This window comes from Stenella coeruleoalba, assembly GCF_951394435.1.
Source record: "Stenella coeruleoalba genome assembly, chromosome: 2".
Lineage (NCBI taxonomy): Eukaryota > Metazoa > Chordata > Mammalia > Artiodactyla > Delphinidae > Stenella > Stenella coeruleoalba.
Genome location: NC_137147.1, coordinates 21,907,869 through 21,928,046, shown reverse-complemented (window position 1 = coordinate 21,928,046; position 20,178 = coordinate 21,907,869). Strand labels below are relative to the sequence as shown.

Here is a 20,178-nt window from a genome sequence, read left to right as displayed (position 1 = left end):
CAATTTAGCATAAGTGATTTTTACAGAACATTTCACAATAAATTCAGAACATAACATTTTCAAGTGCACATGGAAAATTTACTAAGATAGACCACATTTGGGGCCATAAAACAAGTCTCAGAAAAGGATCAAAATCATTGAATCAAGAGTATGTTTTATGACTGCAAGGGTACTAAATTTAGAAACTGATGATAAAATATCTAGAAAACTACATAACTGGAAATTAAGTAGTACACTTCAAAAAAACCCCATACGTCAGAGAAGAAATCACAAGGGAAATATTTTCTAATTCAGACTAAGTGATGATAAAAAGACAAGATACCAGAATTTGTGGAATGCATTTGAAGTATTGCTAAGATGGAAATTTATAACTTTAAATGACTATATTTGGAAAGAGAAGTATTAAAATAAATTTTCAACTTGGGAATCCAGGAGAATAACAAATGATACAAAAAGGAAGTAAAAGAAAGGAAATAAAAATAACAATAGAGATCAATAAAACATTAAAAAGACAAACGACAGAAAAAAATTTAAATTTGAAGGCTGTTTCCTTAAAAATAGTAATAAAACCCTCAGCAAGACTTAATAAAGAAAAAAAGAGAAAACAAATTACCAATATCAGGAATATAATAAGAGACATCAGCACAGATCTTACAGAAACTAAAAGAATTAAAAAGGGGATATTACAAAAAGCTTTAAGCCAATAAATTTGACAACTGCAATAAAATGGGAAAATATCTTAAAAGGCACACAGTAACAAAACTGACTCAAGAAGAAGTAGAAATTCTGAAAAACCATACATCTATTAAAGAATTCAGGTTTAAAATTAAAAACCTTCCCAAAACAAAAACTACAGGCGCAGAAGATTTCATTGATGAATTTTATGCTACATTTACAAAGAAATAATACAAACTTTACACAAATGTTTCCCAAAAATAAAAGGGAAACACAACTCATGTTAAGAGTCACTGTTATACTAACATTTAAATCTGATAAAGACATTACAAGAAAAGAAGTTATAAACCAATATTCCTCACCCACATAGATGCAAAAATTCTTAACAAACTATCACTAAATCAAATCCAGCCATATGTAAAAGGAGAAATACGTTTTGACAAATTGGAGTTTATCCCAGGAAAACAAGGTTAGTTTAATATGTACTGAAGGTTCCAACCAGTTGATTAAGACAAGGGAAAAAGAAAAGAAAGAAGAAAGCAAAACTGTCCTTATTTGCAGAGGACATGATCATGTACAAGGAAAACTCTAAGTGCAAGGAATAAACAACAACTACTACTAAAAGCTACTACAACTAATAAATGAGCTTAAGGTTACAAAATACAAGTTTAATATACAAAAAAATCAATTGTATTTATACCTACTAGAAAAGAATGTTAGAAATTCAAATTTTAAAGTTATTTTATATAACATCATAAATTTAAAAAATAGGAATAAATCTAAAAAGGATGTGCAAGACCTGCTTGCTGAAAATTACAAAACATCATGAGAAAAGTTAAAGACAATCTAAATTAATGGATAGATACACCATGTTCATAGATTGGAAAATATCATCAATATTAAGATGTCCATTCTCAAATTCATCTATACATTTAACATAACCCTATCAAAACACCAGTAGGTTCTTTTCTAAGATTGACGAGCTGATTCTAAGATGTATAAAGGAATTCAAGTGCTCTATAGATAACAAGACGAGCAATAAATTTTTATTAAATTAAAAAAGTAGAAATAAAGGCAATCACTTTGAGAGATTACAAACTTTATACCTCACCTTCTGAAGCTTTTATGAAAAAGCTGGGCATTTGATATAATTATCTAAATGCACAGATATGTGGTTCTTTTGCATTTCTTCCCAATGACAGTTTTATGATTTTATAATAGACCACTGCATATTCCTTATGCAAAGAAATGACTTACACAGTGCCAATACTGATAAATATTTACTAAAAGAAAAATGGGGTTGTAATCTAGTGTTAATTAGTGGATAGGCTATGACATATAACATGTACAGAGATCATACAGTGTTTTATCTATAAGTTCCATTACAGATTCTACTGTACTGTCTTTAAAAAAAAAATTAAAGGGCATCCCTAACTTTTACTATTGGCACAATTTACATCTTTCAATTACACTAGACCAGCAATTCTCAAAGGGTGTTTGGGCACCATCCAAGACCCCTTAATTATAATACTAAAATGTTACTTGTCTTTTCCACATTCAATTTCTCATGAATGTAAAATGCAGTTTCTTCAGGCATTACATGACAGGTAATATAACAACAGATTAGATGAAGAAGCAAAACTGAAAATGCAGCCATCTTCTTTTAAGACAGCAATTAAAGATATTTCCAAACGTTCAAAAAACAAAGTCACTCTTTAATTTTTTTGTATTGAAAAACAGTTAAATTTCATTGATTTTTATGTTAGTATGAATGGATTTATAATTATTATCTTAAAGGTATAAATATTTTCAAATACCCAGTTTTAATTTTTAATATGATATATATTGATATACACATGTACATTAATAAAAGATCTTTGAGTTCTGAAAAATTTTAAGAATGTAAAGTGATTCTGATACCAAAATTTGAGAATCACTGCAGGACAGTAATAAACAATTTTTAAGTGGTATGTGTAGAGATAATAATCCTGATCACTAAAATAAAAAACAAAAAAATTATTTTAAAAAGAATTATCATATGTTAATGTTTAGTTTTTCTTAGTGGGACACTATATGACTCCTCTTTCTGGTTCTTAATAAAGTTCAGCAAGAGAAAAAGCCTTGGACTTCCCTGGTGGCGCAGTGGTTAAGAATCCACCTGCCAACGCAGGGGACACGAGTTCAATCCCTGGTCCGGGAAGATCCCACATGCTGCGGAGCAACAAAGTCTGTGAGCCACAGCTACTGAACCTGTGCTCTAAAGCCCACAAGCCACAACTACTGAGCTCGCATGCTGCAACTACTGAAGCCTGCACACCCTAAAGCCTGTGGCCACAACAAAAGAAGCCACCGCAATGAGAAGCCCATGCACCACAACAATGAGTAGCCCCTGCTCACCACAACTAGAGAAAGTCTGCGTGCAGCAATGAAGACCCAACACAGCCAAAATAAATACATAAATAAATAAATTTATATATTAAAAAAAAGCCTAAGGCCAACACAACATAAGATACACATAGGATTCCTATACCTGATGCTATTTTTCTTCTTCCCATTATATCCATCCCTAGTAGAACCAAACAGAAAGGTAATTTTCCATGACTCTTGTCTAACTTTTGAAGTTAAGTATTGCCTACATATTAAACCCTGTGCCGTGCTCTCCCAAACTCTCCTTCCCTTACTCTACTGCTTTCAACAACGTGCTTATAACCTCATATATTACATAATTTACTCATTTATCACATTTATTTTGTCACCCCACTCAATATAATGTAAAGTAAACGAGAGTAGGATTTTGGGGACTTTCCTGGTGGCGCAGTGGTTAATAATCTGCCTGCCAATGCAGGGGACACAGGTTCAACCCCTGGTCCAGGAATATCCCACATGCCATGGAGCAACTAACCCCGTGAGTCACAACTACTGAGCCTGTGCTCTAGAGCCTGTGAGCCACAGCTACTGAGTCCACACGCCACAACTACTGAAGTGCGTGCACCACAACTACTGAAGCCCACGTGGTCTAGGGCCCGCGTGCTACAACTGAAGCCTGCACGCCTAGAGCCCGTGCTCCGCAATAATAGAAGCCCCCGCAATGAGAAGCCCACGCACCACAACGAAGAGTAGCCCCTGCTCGCCGCAACTGGAGAAAGCCCACACGCAGCAACGAAGGCCACCCAACGCAACCAAAAAAAAAAAAGGAAGAGTAGGATTTTTTTTCTCATTTACTGATAATATCCTTAGCACCTATAATAGTACCGAAGACAAAATAGACACAAAGTATATATCTGTTGAATGAATTAATGGGTATTTTACTGAAGTAAAATATAAATTTTGGCATTTTACCAGGGAAGAACAAGCATGTCTTAGCAAATTAGCACTTGCAAATGGCCAACAGACACAAATGCTATCTATGTACACAGGAGGGATACAGTAGCTGAAGGAGAAATTCTCAAGGAGAAACAGTTTTCTCTTCTAGACCCAGAAATGAAGATAAGGAGACAAGAGACAAGGAAAGGAGACGAATTTGGAAATTCTGTAGTTCAAACCAGAGCCAAGAGAAACGGAATTTTTTTCCCAAACATAAGATTCCACAAATATAAACAAAGAAAAATAAAAGAGTAAGAGCAGTTAACACACCTCTCTTCTCCCGATGTATTTCTTCCAGAAGCTGCTCCTGTCTTTCTATCTGTTCAAAGAGACACTGAAGCTCAGCCTCCTTGTTTTCAGTCATGTTCCCGAGTTGTTGTCTGCACAACATCAGCTGGTGCCGTAGACTTTTCTCTCTGTTTTCTCTCTCTCTCAGTTCCTCACAGAGCCATTGAAGTTTAGTCTAAAAATATGACAGTTATATCTAATTTTTTAAAAAATCTAGAAAACAGTAGCATTCCAAAACATGAGAAAGTCATGATAATCTGAATTTAGACAATAACCAACAAATTTAAGCAAAATTTTAAAATACCCATAATGTTTTAATTTGCATAATGGTTTGTATCAGTTAAAAGTTGGTGCAGAAATGATTTCCTTGGATTTTTATAAAATATTTGGTATACTCTATCATCTTTGGAAAGGCAGTACTACAGAAAAGTTTGGCCTCCTAAACTTCCAGGTGTAATACAATTAACCCCCTAATTTGATATATAAAGCAGTCTGGTACAAGCATTTGAAGATCCAAAACACCCCATAATAGACCTAGAAACTGGTTATGAAGGGAATTTTAGAGATTAAAAAATAAGATAAAATTCCTAGTTTTGTTTCTAAAAATGCATATCCCCAAGGGTCCAGCTAATCAGGTAGAGAGAGATTCTGTATGGCATGAGGCAGATAAAGTCTGCATTTTTCCACATTTAAAACTAGGAAATTCAATCAAAGCAACTCTCTTTTCCATGGATTCTAACCTCACCAACTCTAATACTTAGATATTTAAAACAGGGATGAGAAAAGAAATCTTTCTTCCACCTTCAATAGAACAGAATTTCAGTCGGGTCTTAGGACCTTCCCAAGTGAGACTATCATCCAATTTCTAGTTGATTTTAAATAATCTAAACAGTCTTCACCTCAAAGAAGCAAAATAGGGGAAGTCATGAACTAGAAGGGAAAATGAGATTAAGCAAAGGGACAATTTCCCTGAATAGCATGAATCCATAAGCAAGAATGTTTTAGGCCTCTAGAAGTCTAGAAGGTTCTTAGGACATGCCCCAGTATATTAAAAGTAGCTGTGATAGAATTAGCCTATGATGAAGCAGAACTGGGATATGGCCCTTAGACCGGGGTCTCCCCACATACATCAGCTTTCAAACATCCCCAGAAATGAAAAAAAAGGCAGTTCCTTTGGTCAGAAGGTCTAACAGATGGTGACATAGAACAAAATACTGTCATTAGTCAAATTATGCATAAATTATACACTTATATTGTAAGGTAACAAATGTATAATATGTTGGGTGAAGAAAAATGGAAATCATGCTTATAAAGGCATGATTTATTAATAACAAAGCACTTTTGATCAGACTAGAGCTTATGTTAATGAGGTGGCTTAGGGTGGGGCCCCCAGATAGCCTCCGTAAGGGGCTGATCATTAGAGAGTTGAAACTTACAATCCTACTCATCAACCTCTAAGAAGGGGGGTGGGGGACAGGCAGGGGAGGACTGAAGATTAAACTCTATAAAGACTCCTGAACAATGAGATACGATGAGCTTCCAGGTTGGTGAATACATCCACATGCCAAAAGGGTGATGCACCCAAAATTCCAGAGACAGAAGTTCCAGTACTAAGGACCCTTTGGGACCTTGCCCTATATACCTCTTCATACGGCTGGCTGTTCATATGCATCCTTTATAATAAAGTAATAATAGTAAATCAAGTATTTCCCTGAAATCTGTGAGCCATTATAGCAAATTAATGAACTATGGGAACCCCAATTTGAAGCCAGCTCAGATAGAAGTGTAGGCAACCTAGGGACTCAATACCTGTGACTGGCATCTGAAGGTGGGGGAGGGGGAGTCTTGTGGGACTGAGACCTTAAACTGCAGGATCTGCACTAACTCTGGGTAGTTAGTGTCAGAGCTGTAATTAGGTTGTAGGGCACCCAGTTGGTGAATGCAAAAAATTGAAAAATTACTTGATGTGGAAAACTCAAACTTCTGGAGTCAAAAATGTTGTAAGCAGAAACATCATAATAGTAGGTATTTCACAGGAAGGGCAGACCACTAGGAGTTTTCATCTTCACAGCTCTGATTTGCACAAGCTAAATTCTTGGTAACTGCAACAGAAATACTGGGAACTCCCTCCTCCACCAACTCTCCACTAATAGGGTGGTCACTCTACTGCAGACAAAGCCAGCTAAGAACACTGAAGTCTCAACTGTAATTTCCCCAGATTGTTTATAAGGCTTCAGTTATGAATATAACTTATGAATAGATATTTTTTAAAATCTTCAACAAAATACTAGCAACCAGAATCCAGAAACATATAAAAAGGTTTTTACAGCATAATCAAGTAGGATTTATCCCAAGAATGCAAGGCTGCACTAATATCTGAAAATTAATTAATGTAATATGCCATATTAGTAAGAATTAGGGACATAAAGCCACATGATCATATCAAAAGGTGCAGAGAAATCATATGATGAAATTCAACACCCATTCACGATGGAGACACTCAACAAGCTAGGAATAGAAGGGAACTTTCTCAACCTGATAAAAGACATTTATAAAAACCCCACAACTACTATCATACTTAATGGAAAAAGACAATGCTTTCTCCCTAAGATCAGAAACAAGAAAAGAATATCTGCTCTCACCACTTCTATTCAACACTGTATTACGAGGTCATGGCAGGGCAATTTTTCAAGAAAATGTAACAAAATATATCCACATTAAAAAAAAAGAAGTAAACATATTTGCATCTTTTTTGCAGATAACATGCCCCTGTATAAGAAAATCCTAATGATTTCACTAAAAACATATTAGAATAAAATAGTTCAGCAATGTTGTAGTATATAAGGTCAATATACATAAATCAATTGTATCTCTATATACTTGAATGATCAATCCAAAAATAAAGTTAAAAGTCAACTGTATGTACAATAGCATCAAAAGGATAATATACTTAATAATACACCTTTAAAAAGAACTGCAAAACACACTCTGAAAATATCTGAAAGAAAAATAACTCTACAAAACACTGCTGAAAAAAACTTTTAAATACCTAAATAAATGGGACCATATCCCATGTACAAAGATCAGAAGACTTAATATAGTTTAGACAAAAATACTCCCCAAACATCCTACAGATTCAATGCAATTCCAATCAAAATCCCAGCTGGTTTTTTGGAGAAATTGACAAGTTGATCCTAAATTTCATATGGACATTCAAGGGACCCAGAATAGCCAAATAAAGTGTTGAAAAATAAGGACAAAGTTGGAGGACTCACTCTTACCCATTTCAAAGCTTACTACAGAGCTACTGTAATCAAAACAGTGTGGTACTGGCATAGGATAGACATATAGATCAATGAAATAGAATTGAGAGTCCAAAAATAAAACTATACATATACAGTCAACTGACTTTCAACAAGAGTGCCAAAACAATCTGATGAGGAAAGAATAGTCTATTCAACCAGTGGTGCTGGGACAACTGAATAGTCACATGTAAAAGAATAGAGTTGAACCCATACCTCATACCACATAAAAAAATTAACTCAAAATGGATCAAAGACCACATGTAAAAGAATAGAGTTGAACCCATACCTCATACCACATAAAAAAATTAACTCAAAATGGATCAAAGACCTAAATGTAATTGCTAAAAATATGGCTACAAAATAAAATAAAATAAATAAATAAATAAATAATTTAAAAATAAATAAATAAAAATATACGACTCCTAGAAGAAAACAGGGAAAAGTCTTTGTGACTCTGGTTTGGCAATCATTTCTTAGACATTACACCAAAAGCACAAGCAACCAAAGAAAAAAGCTGATAAGCTGAACTTAATCAAAATGTAAAATATTATGCTTCAATGGTCACAAGTAACAAAGTGAAAAGACAACTCACTAAACAGGAGAGAATACTTATAGATCACATATCTGAGAAAGGACTTGTATCCTAGGATATGTAAAGAACTCAAATAATAAATTAAAAGATAACAAATTGAGCAAAAGATCAAAATAGACATTTCTCCAAAGAAGATATATGAATGGCCAATAACCACATGAAAAGATGCTCAACATCACTAGCCATCAGGGAAATGCAAATCAAAACCACAATAGAATTCCATTTCACATCCAGCAGGATAGCTATAATCAAAAAAACCCCAGATGATAACAACTGTTAGTGTATATACAGAGAAATTAAAATTCTCATATACCAACAATAGGAATGTACAATGGTGTAGTCACCTTGGAAAAACAATCTGGACTTTCTTCAAAAGCTTAAACATAATTACCGTATAACTCAGCAATTCTCTCCTAGGTATGTACCTATGAGAAATGAAAACACACATTCACACAAAAAACTTGTACTCAAATGTTCATAGCAGCACTATTCATGACAGGCAAGAAATAAAAATAATAGAAATGAACATCAACTGGTAAATGAATGTGGTATATCCATACAATGGACAGTTATTTAGCAAGAAGAAGTAAAGTAATGATACATACTACAACACAGATGAACCTTGATAATATTCTACTAAATGAAAGAAGTCAATCATAAAGGATTGCATATTTTATGATTCCATTCATAGCAAATGTCCAGAACAGACAAATCTATAGAGATAAAAGCAGATTACTTGTTGACTAGTGCTACAGGGAGGGTGGGATGGGCAGATAAGGATGTGATGGCTAATAGTCCAGATTGTCTTTTTGGGGTGATAAAAATGTCCTAAAATTCATGTAGTGATGGCTGCACATCTCTGTGAATATACTAAAAACTACTGAATGGTAACTCTAAATAGGTCAAATGTATGGTACATGAATTATATCTCAACTTAGCTGTTATGTAACAAAAGAGAGGGAGGGAGGGAGGGAGGGAGGAAGGAAGGGAGGAAGGGAGGAAGGGAGGAAGGGAGGGAGGGAGGGAGGAAGGAAGGAAGGAAGGGGAAAGTAAAAGGGGATAGATCAACAAAGCTAAAATTAAACCTCCCTGCGAGATGAGATCTGGCTGACCTGGCTTTAGTACTTGCTATACAATTTTTAGGCCTCTGTCTTGTCCATATGTCACTAGATAAATACAGGAAGTCCTCAACTTAAATTAGGATGTGAACTTCCAATTATGACTACAGAAATTTAATTAAGTCTGCTTCATTTCCCAATATCCACCTTGAAATACTATTGCAAATAGAAAAAGAGAAAAAAACTTCCATAGCACAGAAAACATGGTCAATTCTGCCAGATTAAAGGAGCACTTTCTACTGTAACATTCCACTATGCATTTAGGAAGAAAACACGGTGAGGGTGAGGGATATACCATCATCCCCATCTAACCACAATATGAGAGACAAGGATGTGAATTGGACTGCTCTTTAGAAAGCATACTCTCTAAGTAGAGTGGAGCAAATATCGGAGGCTGGAAGTCAGGAGGCTGTTACAATATTCCAAACAAGTGAAAATGGTAGGGGTTGAGCCAAAATGTATGTATTTGGACTTAAATGTGAGGGGGGTAAGGAAGAGAAAGGAATCAGTATTGATGGCCAATTTTTAGCTTAAACTGAAACAGGAAACCTAGAAGAAGCAATGATTTAGGGGTTAAGAAGTTAACATTAGGATGAAACATATAGAAGTTGTTAGGAACAAAAGATACAGAAGCATAGACGACTAATTGGATATCTAATTATATATATATAGCTCTAAAGCTCAAGAGATATGGCCAAGAGATACAAACTAAAGAATCAACAGCCTAAAGGAAGTTAATGGCATAGGAAGAGATAAAATAGCTCATAAAGAATATCCACAGAGAAAATAGAAGAGGGTTTAGAAGAGATAAACACAAGAGAATTTCAAAATAAAATGGAGATGTAGATAGAAAGTCGGGAGGAAAATACAAGAGTCTGGGGCGATAGAACCCCAAAGGAAGAAAATACTACAACAAGGTGGATACCCTCAATGTCAAAGACTCAAAAGGAAGGGACAGGTATATCTAAAAATATACATTTTTGTCAAAAATAACTGCAGCTCAGCCCACTAGATCAAAATAGGACTGAAAGCATGAACACCAAACTGTTTATGGTGATTATGCCTTTATACCTACAAAAGATGAGTGTAAATATCGAAATTTCATTCTCAATATTGCTATATTTGTTACTGTTTATTTCTCCATTTAGCTATGTTAGTTTTTCCTTTAAATATTTAGGTGCTCCAACATTGGGCACATATCTACAATTGTTCTCTCTTCTTGTATTGATTCCATTATAATGACCTTCTTTGTCTCTTTTTATCATTTTTTGTTTAAGTCTATTTTGTCTGATATAACTAGAGCTACCCTTGCTTTTTTCGTTTTCTCTTTTTTTTTGGGGGGGGGGGGTTGGGTTACCATTTGCCTGAAATGTCTTTTACCATCACTTCACTTTCAATCTATGTGTACCTTTAAGGCTAAAGTAAGTCTTTAATAGGCAGCATATTTCTGGATCTTGTTTTTTCCTATCCATTTGGCTATTCTATGTCTTTTAATTAGAGAATTTAATCCATTTACATTTAAAGTAATTATTGATAGGTAAGGGCTTACTATTGTCACTTTGTTAATTGTTTCCTAGATGTTTTGTAGGTTCCTTGTTCTTTGATTCTTATCCTGCTGTCTTTTTTGCGTGTGTTTTGTTGTCTTCTGGTATCAGTAGGCTTTGACTTCTTTATCATGTTGTTTTATGTAATTATTATAGGATTTCCCCTTGTGGTTACCATGAGGCTGACATAAAATATCTTAAATGTGTATCACCCTATTTTAAACTGATAACAACTTAACTTCAATAGAATTCATAAACTTTACACTTTTACTTCTCTTCCCCCTCACATTTTAGGTTACTGCTGTTACAATTTACATTTTTTAAAAAAATTCTTTAACTAAGATTATATGGCTATATGTGTGTGTGTACAGTTAGTTACAATCTCCAAAATGAGAATGTATTCAATGCACTAAATAATAAAAATTATTCTAGACAATTATTCAGTAAGTTTGATACGGGTCATTGGAAAATGATTCTAAAACATTATTACTTAAGTCATTAATTTATTAATTGATATTAACTAGGAAAAATAAGGAAAAGCCTATGCTATCACTGCTTCTATATTAAAACTACAATCTGAATCTGTAGATCACACCTTCTATTAACCTCATCAATCTTTGCCAGCTCCTCAAGAAAAATAAATAAAATGAAAAGCCCCGGTGACTATCATATTATTATTGGTATGATGCAAGGAAATAAGGGAAAGGTTAGATGTATACTTTCTGGAAAAGATATATTTTCAACAAAGTCTTTTCGCTGTTTATTTGGCACCTCAAACATACACACATCTTTATTCTTGTATGTTAAAGAATTTAATATAATAAACCCTCAACACATTTTTCAAGAATTTTATAATAATATTCTTCGATTAAAATCTCCTAGGGAGTTTCCAAAACAACCAACATACGTGGATGCGCACACACACCCACACGCACATTACAGCTAGTTTTGCAGATCATGAGGCCCTGACACATGTAATTAAATGAACAATTAGATGCTGTTAATTTTTTTTGGAAAGACATAGCACCTTGCATCTAAGTAATAAAATAGAAAAAGAGAATGGTATCTTGAAAACAGAAAAAATCCAAAGTTCTTTTAGTTTTAATATATTAAGAAAGTTTAATTAATATTCAAAAGTAACACATTTAGGACCTGAACACTATCAATTTGAATTATGAAAAATACAATCACAAAGAAGAAGGGCTGACAGGATGTACATACAAAAGCCCTGATAACTCTATGCCATGTAGGCATGGTCCTAAACAGCAGCTTTCAGATGCTAATCCCCTCAGGATTAGTCTAAAATCAGATAATTAATATTATCACAGATGGCTAGGTATTAGAATATAAATTGATGTATTAATATGTTGGAGACAAGTAAATGAAATAACCTTGACATACAGAAGAAATACATACATGCAACATGAAATCTGAAACAGATTAACCAGAAGGAATGCACTTAAAAAAAATCAAATATGGATTGATAAAAGGTATGAGGTTCACAGCTGACCATAAAAATCCTTGTGAGGAAAGAGTAAAAGGAGTCAGATTATTCAACCTCTTATTTACAGGAAGACCAACATGTTCTAGGATCAAGTCCCTATTAGATAATATTATAGGAGTTAATTTCATTGGTTTACATCAGAGACATCAAATGTACATGCTAAAGGTGCCAGATAGGAAACATCTGTAAAAGTACACAGAAAATATGTTCTCTTTTGTTTTTCTTGAAAAGTTCAATTCAGGCTACTATGTTACTATTTACCATTTTGAACCACGCATGGATACAAGAGATAAATCCACTTCTCTTCAATCAACTTCAAAAAAAATAATGTGCAAACCTAAAGATAACATCAAGTAATACTTTTCTTCCATATTGGGAGTCAACAGAAAATGATGGTGATTATGTCAAACGATAGCTAACTATATTAAGAAAGCTTAATGAACAGTCAAAAGTAACACATTTAGGATCTGAACATTATCAATTTCGAATATAAAAATGCAACCACAAAAAAGAAAGGCAAGAAGGGCACCACATCTAATGTGGTGTCATGTCCATGGTTCTTCTTCTTAACTCTGTTTTCTACCACAACGGAATGAAACCCTAGTGTTATCAGATCCTCTGATATCTCAAAAGGAAAACAATTTCATGTTGCAATAATACACTTAATTGAATTTTCTAAAATGTTCATTACCAAATCAATTTTTTTAAACTCATGTGGTCCAAACAAAATGAGTTCCTGGGGATCACCAGCTTCAATCATCTGGTTTAATCTGTTCTTTCCCAATGATTTAATGGCAAATTTAGAAAATACCTTCACATTTCTTTTTCATAATGCTTTCCTTATTCCATCCCAGTCTTTGGCCCGTGTTCACTACCGTTGCTAAGAGATGATAATAAAAAAACAATTCTGTTTTGTCATAACAATAATCCTACTGGTTCTGATAAAAACAAAACAATAACAAAAAATTATTTGCAACAAAGCATTAATCAGGTTTGATCTGTGTTACGGACTGAATTACATCCCTCTCAAAATCATATGTTAAAGCCCTAACTCTCAGTGTGACTGAATTTGGACACAGGGCCTTTAGGGAAGTAATTAACGTTAAATGAGGCCATAAGGGTAGGGCCCTAATCCTATAGGGCTAGTGTCCTTATAAGAAGAAGAGACACTATCTGACTCCTAACCTTCAACTTCTCCAACCATACCGCTAGCCCCCACATGAGAGGTGGCCGTCTACAAGGCAAGGAGAAGTCTCACCAGAAACCAACCCTGGCAACGTGATCTTTGACTTCTAGGCTCCAGAGCTGTGAGAAAATAAATACCTATTGTTTAAGCTACCCAGTTTTGTTATGGCAGCCCTAGCAAACTAATACAGTATGACCTATGGCTCCAGTTAATTCCTATTGAGCCTTTATTCCATTGCCATACAAAATTAAAAATAGGTTATAGTTAAGATGCTTGATATGAATTGAATAAGTATCAGAATATATTATTAATCCTATGAAACAAATTAACTTATGGAAATTTAATCAACCAATAATCAATTAAGAGAATCAGAGTCTGTTAGAGAATCACCCGTTATCTATCATTCATTAAGTATCTTGGAGAAACAGCTTGGAACACAGTATAGGAATAACTTTACCAATTCCAAACAATAATTAGCTGACAAGGCTATTAATCACAGTGCAAACACCATTCTATTAACCACTCACAAGAGCATCTTACAGATTACATAATAGGCTCATTTATTTAACTACATCAACAAGTATCGCTAAGTAAGCCAAAATAGGGAAAGAATTTCTAAATAAGGTAGTTTTTTACCTTCTTAGTTGACAGCTTGCAACTAGGTGGGAATATTTTGAAGTATCTAGTAAAACAATCAAAATGATCTTTTTAATCTGTAAGAATCCTCTGATGAGATTCACTGGAATAATATACCGAAAGTCACTAAGGAGTGACTCAAAGCTAAAAACCAAGGAAAACAGAAAATTCAAATAAAAGATTATAGTTGACAGAGTTAGCAATAATAGCAGGAACCATAATTTTGCTGCTTTTAACTACTATGCTTCCTTCACCAAAACTCTAAAAACAATTTTGAGAGAAAATGCTTATGTAAGAACCAGAGATAAAGAGGATGGCGATTCTTTAAAATGTGCTAGATCACCAAAACAAGAATTAAACCAGAGCTGCAAAGTTCAAATCTAAATCAACCTCAGAATATAATTTTCAATTATACTTTCTCCACTTTTCTGCTTGGTTTGAAAATAATCTGGAAGAAATATACCCATAATCATAGTACATATTAAAAAATACAAAATGCTTCCTCCAGTTAAGCTGAGTGTGTTCCCTGTATACTACCTAAGGATATTTCCACCACGTGAATGAAGATACCTGAGTATTTGTATCACATTTTGATGTCTACACTGGAACGATAAAATACTAGATGGTCATTTGCATCCTTCAACAAGAATTAAATACAGTAGGTCTAATACTTCTCACACAATAACTGTTCTTAAAAAATTCACATCACTAAAAAGACAATATATAAATGTAAGGTTTATATTCAAGTGTAGGTCACACAATCAGTAGAAAAAAACAATGGCACAGAGTTCAGAGATCCAGGTTCCCAAACCCTTCTCAGAAACTAGTTTTATGTCCTTAGATAAAACTCAAAACTCCCAGGACCCGTTTCTCATCTACAAAATGAGAAAGTCAAACTTCACAATCTCTAATGCTGCTTCAGTTATAATGCAAAAACAGTAGGGAAAAGCAAATGCTTGTCAACGCGTGAAACACGTTATATTGATACTATAAAAAGTGGGACTCTTTGGGATGATACCAAATAGGATAATATAGGAAAATCCCCAAATAACTTGGAAGTATATTTCTTATTTATATAATCTTAAAATTTACAGTACTGATCAAAGAAAACCAATATTTGAGAACTGACATATTTACTGAAATCTAATCTGCTTGTTATTTATTCATTGGTGATATTTAAGCTGAGGAAGTAACCTGAGTAGGAAAATGCAGCAAGGCTAATTACTCTCTAAAAAAAATATTTATTGAGCATTTAGCCAAGCCTATGGTAAGCACTAAAGATGCAATAGGAACAGGATAGACACAGGTCTCCCCTCATAACGCTTACAGATTAAAGAAAGAGGAGAAGAGTAAATGGGAGTTTCAATACAGTGGGATAAAGGCCAAGAAGGAAAAGATCTTCAGAGCCAAAGAAGCATGTAAATTCTCCTAAGATACACCTCTGTGCATCTTAAGAGAATAATTAATACCAGACTCCCAGAATTAAATGTGCTCTCTAAACAAAAGAGTACTGAGCCTCCTGCAATTGTGCTGAAGAGCAGTTGACATCAGCTTTTTTATTCACTATCATAAAATGATAAGTTAAGATCTGGGATCAAGAGTGATGCTTGCTAGTGTTGTGGTTCCATCCTGAAAGTGAGTGCCTGATGGCTCTAGATTTGATGATTTGTGCCTACTTTCTCACTGCAAGTGTCTTAGCTACTTCTCATTTCTCTCCATGATTTGAAGCTAAACTCTGCTCTATGCCTTTGTCTCTGCTTCTCTTTAGGCATTCCTGTCCAGATGGAACTTTCTGGATATCAATCCCTGTGGTGGAAACTCTTCCAATACTTCTGCTAGCTTGCCTACCTAGGACCCTGCATGTCTGTCTATTCCAATACTAACCTTTGACTGTAGTCTTCTAGTTTAAATGGAAAATCCTGGACACCTCCTTCTCCATCAACCTCTGACATAACATTAAACATCACTTGCATATTGTCACCAAAATGTTTCTTCAGTCTGTCCCTTCCTCTGAATCTCTACAATTTCCTAAATTCAAACTTTCACCCTACCTCAACCAGAGTCCTGGGTCTCACTCAAAGACCTCTTAACTGGTGTTCCTGCCTTTGGGCTTCCCACCTCTAATCTACCTTTCACATCACTATCAGAGTGAAGCTTCTAAACTATGAATACGAACATTTCACTCTCCTGTTCAAAACTCCTTCATGATTCCCCACTAAATGCAGAGCTGACCCAACCTTTGAAAATGGCATACAATGCTCTTCTTGATGGATCTAATCTCTCCCTCCTTCTGGAGCCTCATCCCTGACATTCCCTGACTCGCATTTCCATACTGTATGTAGTACTGCCAAATCACTTGGGGTTTCTTTTGCATTTATCATGCTGTTTCTCTTCCAGGCCATTCCTACAATTGTTTACTCTGTATGTATGTTCCTTCCTCTTTACTTGGCTGGCTTCAAGATTTATCTGCGACATCAGCCTCCAAGGCAGCTTTTACATACCTCTGTTACAGCTCTTACATATAATGTTGAAATTATCTACATAAGTGTCGACTTTTCTAAAGAAAACATGTTCCTCAAGAGGAAGGATCGTTTCTTTAATTCATTCGTTATATCCACAGCATGTAATATAAAATTGGGGCATAGTAGCTACTTAGAAAATTCTCTGCTAAACTGAATAAAATTTGGCCTCTGCATGCCTTGTCAGGATTTATGATAAACACAAATCCTTTATCTATGGGAACTCCTTGCATAACTTAACGACCACCTCAACCCTCTTCCTCCCTGCAGTGTATTCTTCTTACCCTTTATTGGTCATTTTATCTATGAACCTGGTCCAACTCTTAGTTGGGTTTCATGTTTATGTTATGTCACCAATGCCAACCAAGCAACAGTGACACAATTCCCACCCAGTCCCTTAGTTCTTCTACAATTAACACTAAAAGAAGAAATTCATTTGGCAGATTTATGAAAACAATTACCAAATGCAATCAGAGGTCCTTCTAATAGAGCAAGATGTCAGCATGGACTAGCTGAATAGCAATTCTACTTTCCATATAGTTTTTGTCCTTTGATGTCAGATCTTATCTTCAATACTTATAGAGCTGTCCAGTCATAGTTCACAGGAATTACAGTATTGTAGCCCATCAATAACCTAAGCCATCTTTCTAGTAAATAGAGTCAATTCCTCCTTAGTCAGTTGGTCAGCGTAGTATTGCTTATCATGACCCTTTTACACTGTAGAGGAACAGTTGCCTCATGCAGTATTAAAACTTGTCTGATCAGAAGTTCAATCCCATTAAATGATAAGGGAAAACGGCTCACTCGCTCCCAAATTAAAGAGCTATGATTAAGAGTCATCTCTGGCTCTCATAATTTAATTGAACAACAGCAGTGAAAGCTTTCTGTTCGGAAATGATAAAGATTTTAACTTGAAAGAAAATTCCAAGTACATTACTCTGTTGTCAAAATTGTGGAGTTGGGAAAAAAAGAGAAATTCTTTATTAATGCACAAGAAGTTTCTATCTAAAAAATTCTGAGACAGCAAAACATGTCTATTCTAAATTTACTATACAGGTAGCATAAATACAAGTTTGCATTTGGTTCTATCAAAAATGGTTAGGTATACACGGGATCACTGTATTTAAAGTAGGAGAGAAAATTTTATAAGGCTGAGTAAATTTCAATGTTCAATCATAATACTGTTAGTTTCTTATTAAGAATTTTTTTTTAAAGAGGCTTCTCTAATGAATACCTGGTTTTCAAAATGAACTCTGTTTTTGCACCACCTCCCACCTGTACCTTACTCACAAATCTCAGGGCCTTATCTGTGTTGACTCAAATATTCATCTTCTTGCCACTGTTATACTTAGCCAATTAGAGTACTTCTACATATTGTGTGTATGACTAAGTTTAAACATTGTATTTTTGCAGAAGCCTTCTCTGACATGCTGGCAGTGTCATACCCTCCCATCCTCCCAACATGAACACCATAGTTCTTCCTTCTTCTGTGTTCCTTTGTCAATGTTTACATATTTCTATAACAATATAAAACACTTCATGGATTTCTAAAATTTGTTTACATCTACATTTTCCCTATTAACTTTCACAGCTTGCTAACACTTAATATCCCCAATGTCTGTATACAAAACAGTACTCAATCAACAAATCTTGGCTGAATGAACAAAGACTTTAAATGGTAATGCACATAATAAGAAGAATGTTAATTGTGAATCTGACATGGCATGTAATACATTTTCTCACTCTTTATATGGCACTGAGAAAGTCACATACCTTCTCAGAAACCTCATTTTGCTCATATTTTTAAATAAGGATATTGTACAAACGTAAAGTTTCTTTCTTGCAATAAAATCCTAAGTTGGACCACAATTGGTGAGGTTTATAGTACAGTTGGTTTTCTTATAGAATTTAAATGGGATGGAAGATTTTAGTAATTTAAAGCTGAAAAAAACTATTCTAAAAAGGAATGCAAGTGCTTAAGTACTGATAATTGAATAAACAGGTATCAACATCTTATATGGTCATAACTCCCTATATATTTAAATTAGTGAATTTCTAAGTTGATTTGATCTATGAAGATAGCTGATAACTATTTCACAGTGTAGAAGAATCTTTTTTGCTAAAATGAGCAAATTGTTCAATTTATTTATTTTTGTTTACCTTCCACTAAATTTAAATCATAATGCCAAAGAATCATGAAGCAGTGAAGTTATCTTCAGAACACAAAGTTTACCCCTCCCATTTTGTAAATGAGAAAACAAGACACCCAGAGAGATGAATGATTTGCTTGAGCCACAAAGAGATTTGGCAGGCTTTGAGCTAACCCTCCAGAATCAGAATGTAAGTATATATGTGTAAATGAAGGTTGGTTACAGCTGCCCTGACCTTTGTGCACCTCCAGAGACAAGGCCTATCCCAAGGAAAAGGCAGAGGAATTTGTCTCTCCGACAGTCTAATTCTGTTATTTCAACAGTTTTACTTACTGTCATTTATTCTCTCATTCCATGCCTATATATTTAAGCTAATTTTTAAATGTTAAACTAAAAGAACATGGAAGTTTCTGGAATGCATTACAATGATATCTTTCCCAGCAATGAAGTATTATGCTTTCATATGCTCAGTTATATGTCAAAATATATGACTAGCCCAAATAGTATGACTTGAAGGTCATAAACATTATGAAAACTTTAGGATGCAAAGATTAATTACCTTGCTTTCTGCTAACCAGCGATGTGGGTCATAATTAATATCAGGACCAGATGAAAAAACCTACAAAAAAGAGGAAATCGTCTATTAGATTTTTCTCTGAGGTGAACTTACATAAATGAAAATTCTTCACCATTACACCCAAAAGTTTAGTGTCTAAAGTTAAGGGTTTAAAAAGAAGAAAGTTCATACCAAGTATGGAACCAATTCCAAACCATTATTTATTTAACATGCCTATTTATGTAAGCATGTATACATGTATCCATGTATGTATGTATTGACAGTAAATATTTAGCTCACATAGAGAGACATGAATCACCTTTCAAGTGCTATTACTGCTTGAATCACTGAGTCTGATTCCATGGAGTTCTGCATGGCAAGCAGCCTCATTTAAACCAATTTATTTCATTTGTGTTTGTTTCTTTTCCTCAGTTTTGTTCCAGGTAATGTATTTCACAGTGAGTTAGATGTAATTACATAGAAACCTAATTCTTTGTCTCATTTTTCCTTCTTTAATTTTATACTATGCGGGCCATTTTGTCTCGTTAATGGTTGTGCAGAACTGACAGAACCTAATCAATATGACTTCATACCAACATCGCTTTGTAATTCATGATGGTAACAAAATTCTACCTTCACACCAACTCATTTATAAAATCCCTTGTCCTCTGTTTCTGCCTTATTACTGATAAAACTACACTCAAAGGTTGTCAATGACTTCCTAATTTTAAACACAAGTTTT

At 34.4% G+C, this 20,178-nt stretch overlaps 1 protein-coding gene across 8 annotated transcripts in view; it reads right to left on the bottom strand.

The window, feature by feature from the left end:
- Positions 1–20,178, bottom strand: part of CEP128 (centrosomal protein 128) — a 417,494-nt gene that overhangs the window by 228,058 nt on the left and 169,258 nt on the right. For 7 of the 8 annotated variants that reach the window (XM_079912854.1, XM_079912856.1, XM_079912858.1 and 4 more), the window contains 2 exons: positions 19,440–19,499; positions 4,309–4,501 (listed from right to left, as the gene is read on the bottom strand). In XM_079912854.1, coding sequence (XP_079768980.1) covers positions 4,309–4,501; positions 19,440–19,499 — 253 coding nt within the window. Of the gene's footprint in view, positions 1–4,308; positions 4,502–8,614; positions 8,649–19,439; positions 19,500–20,178 lie in introns of those variants that run through there. The other variant, XM_079912861.1, reaches the window with a different exon arrangement.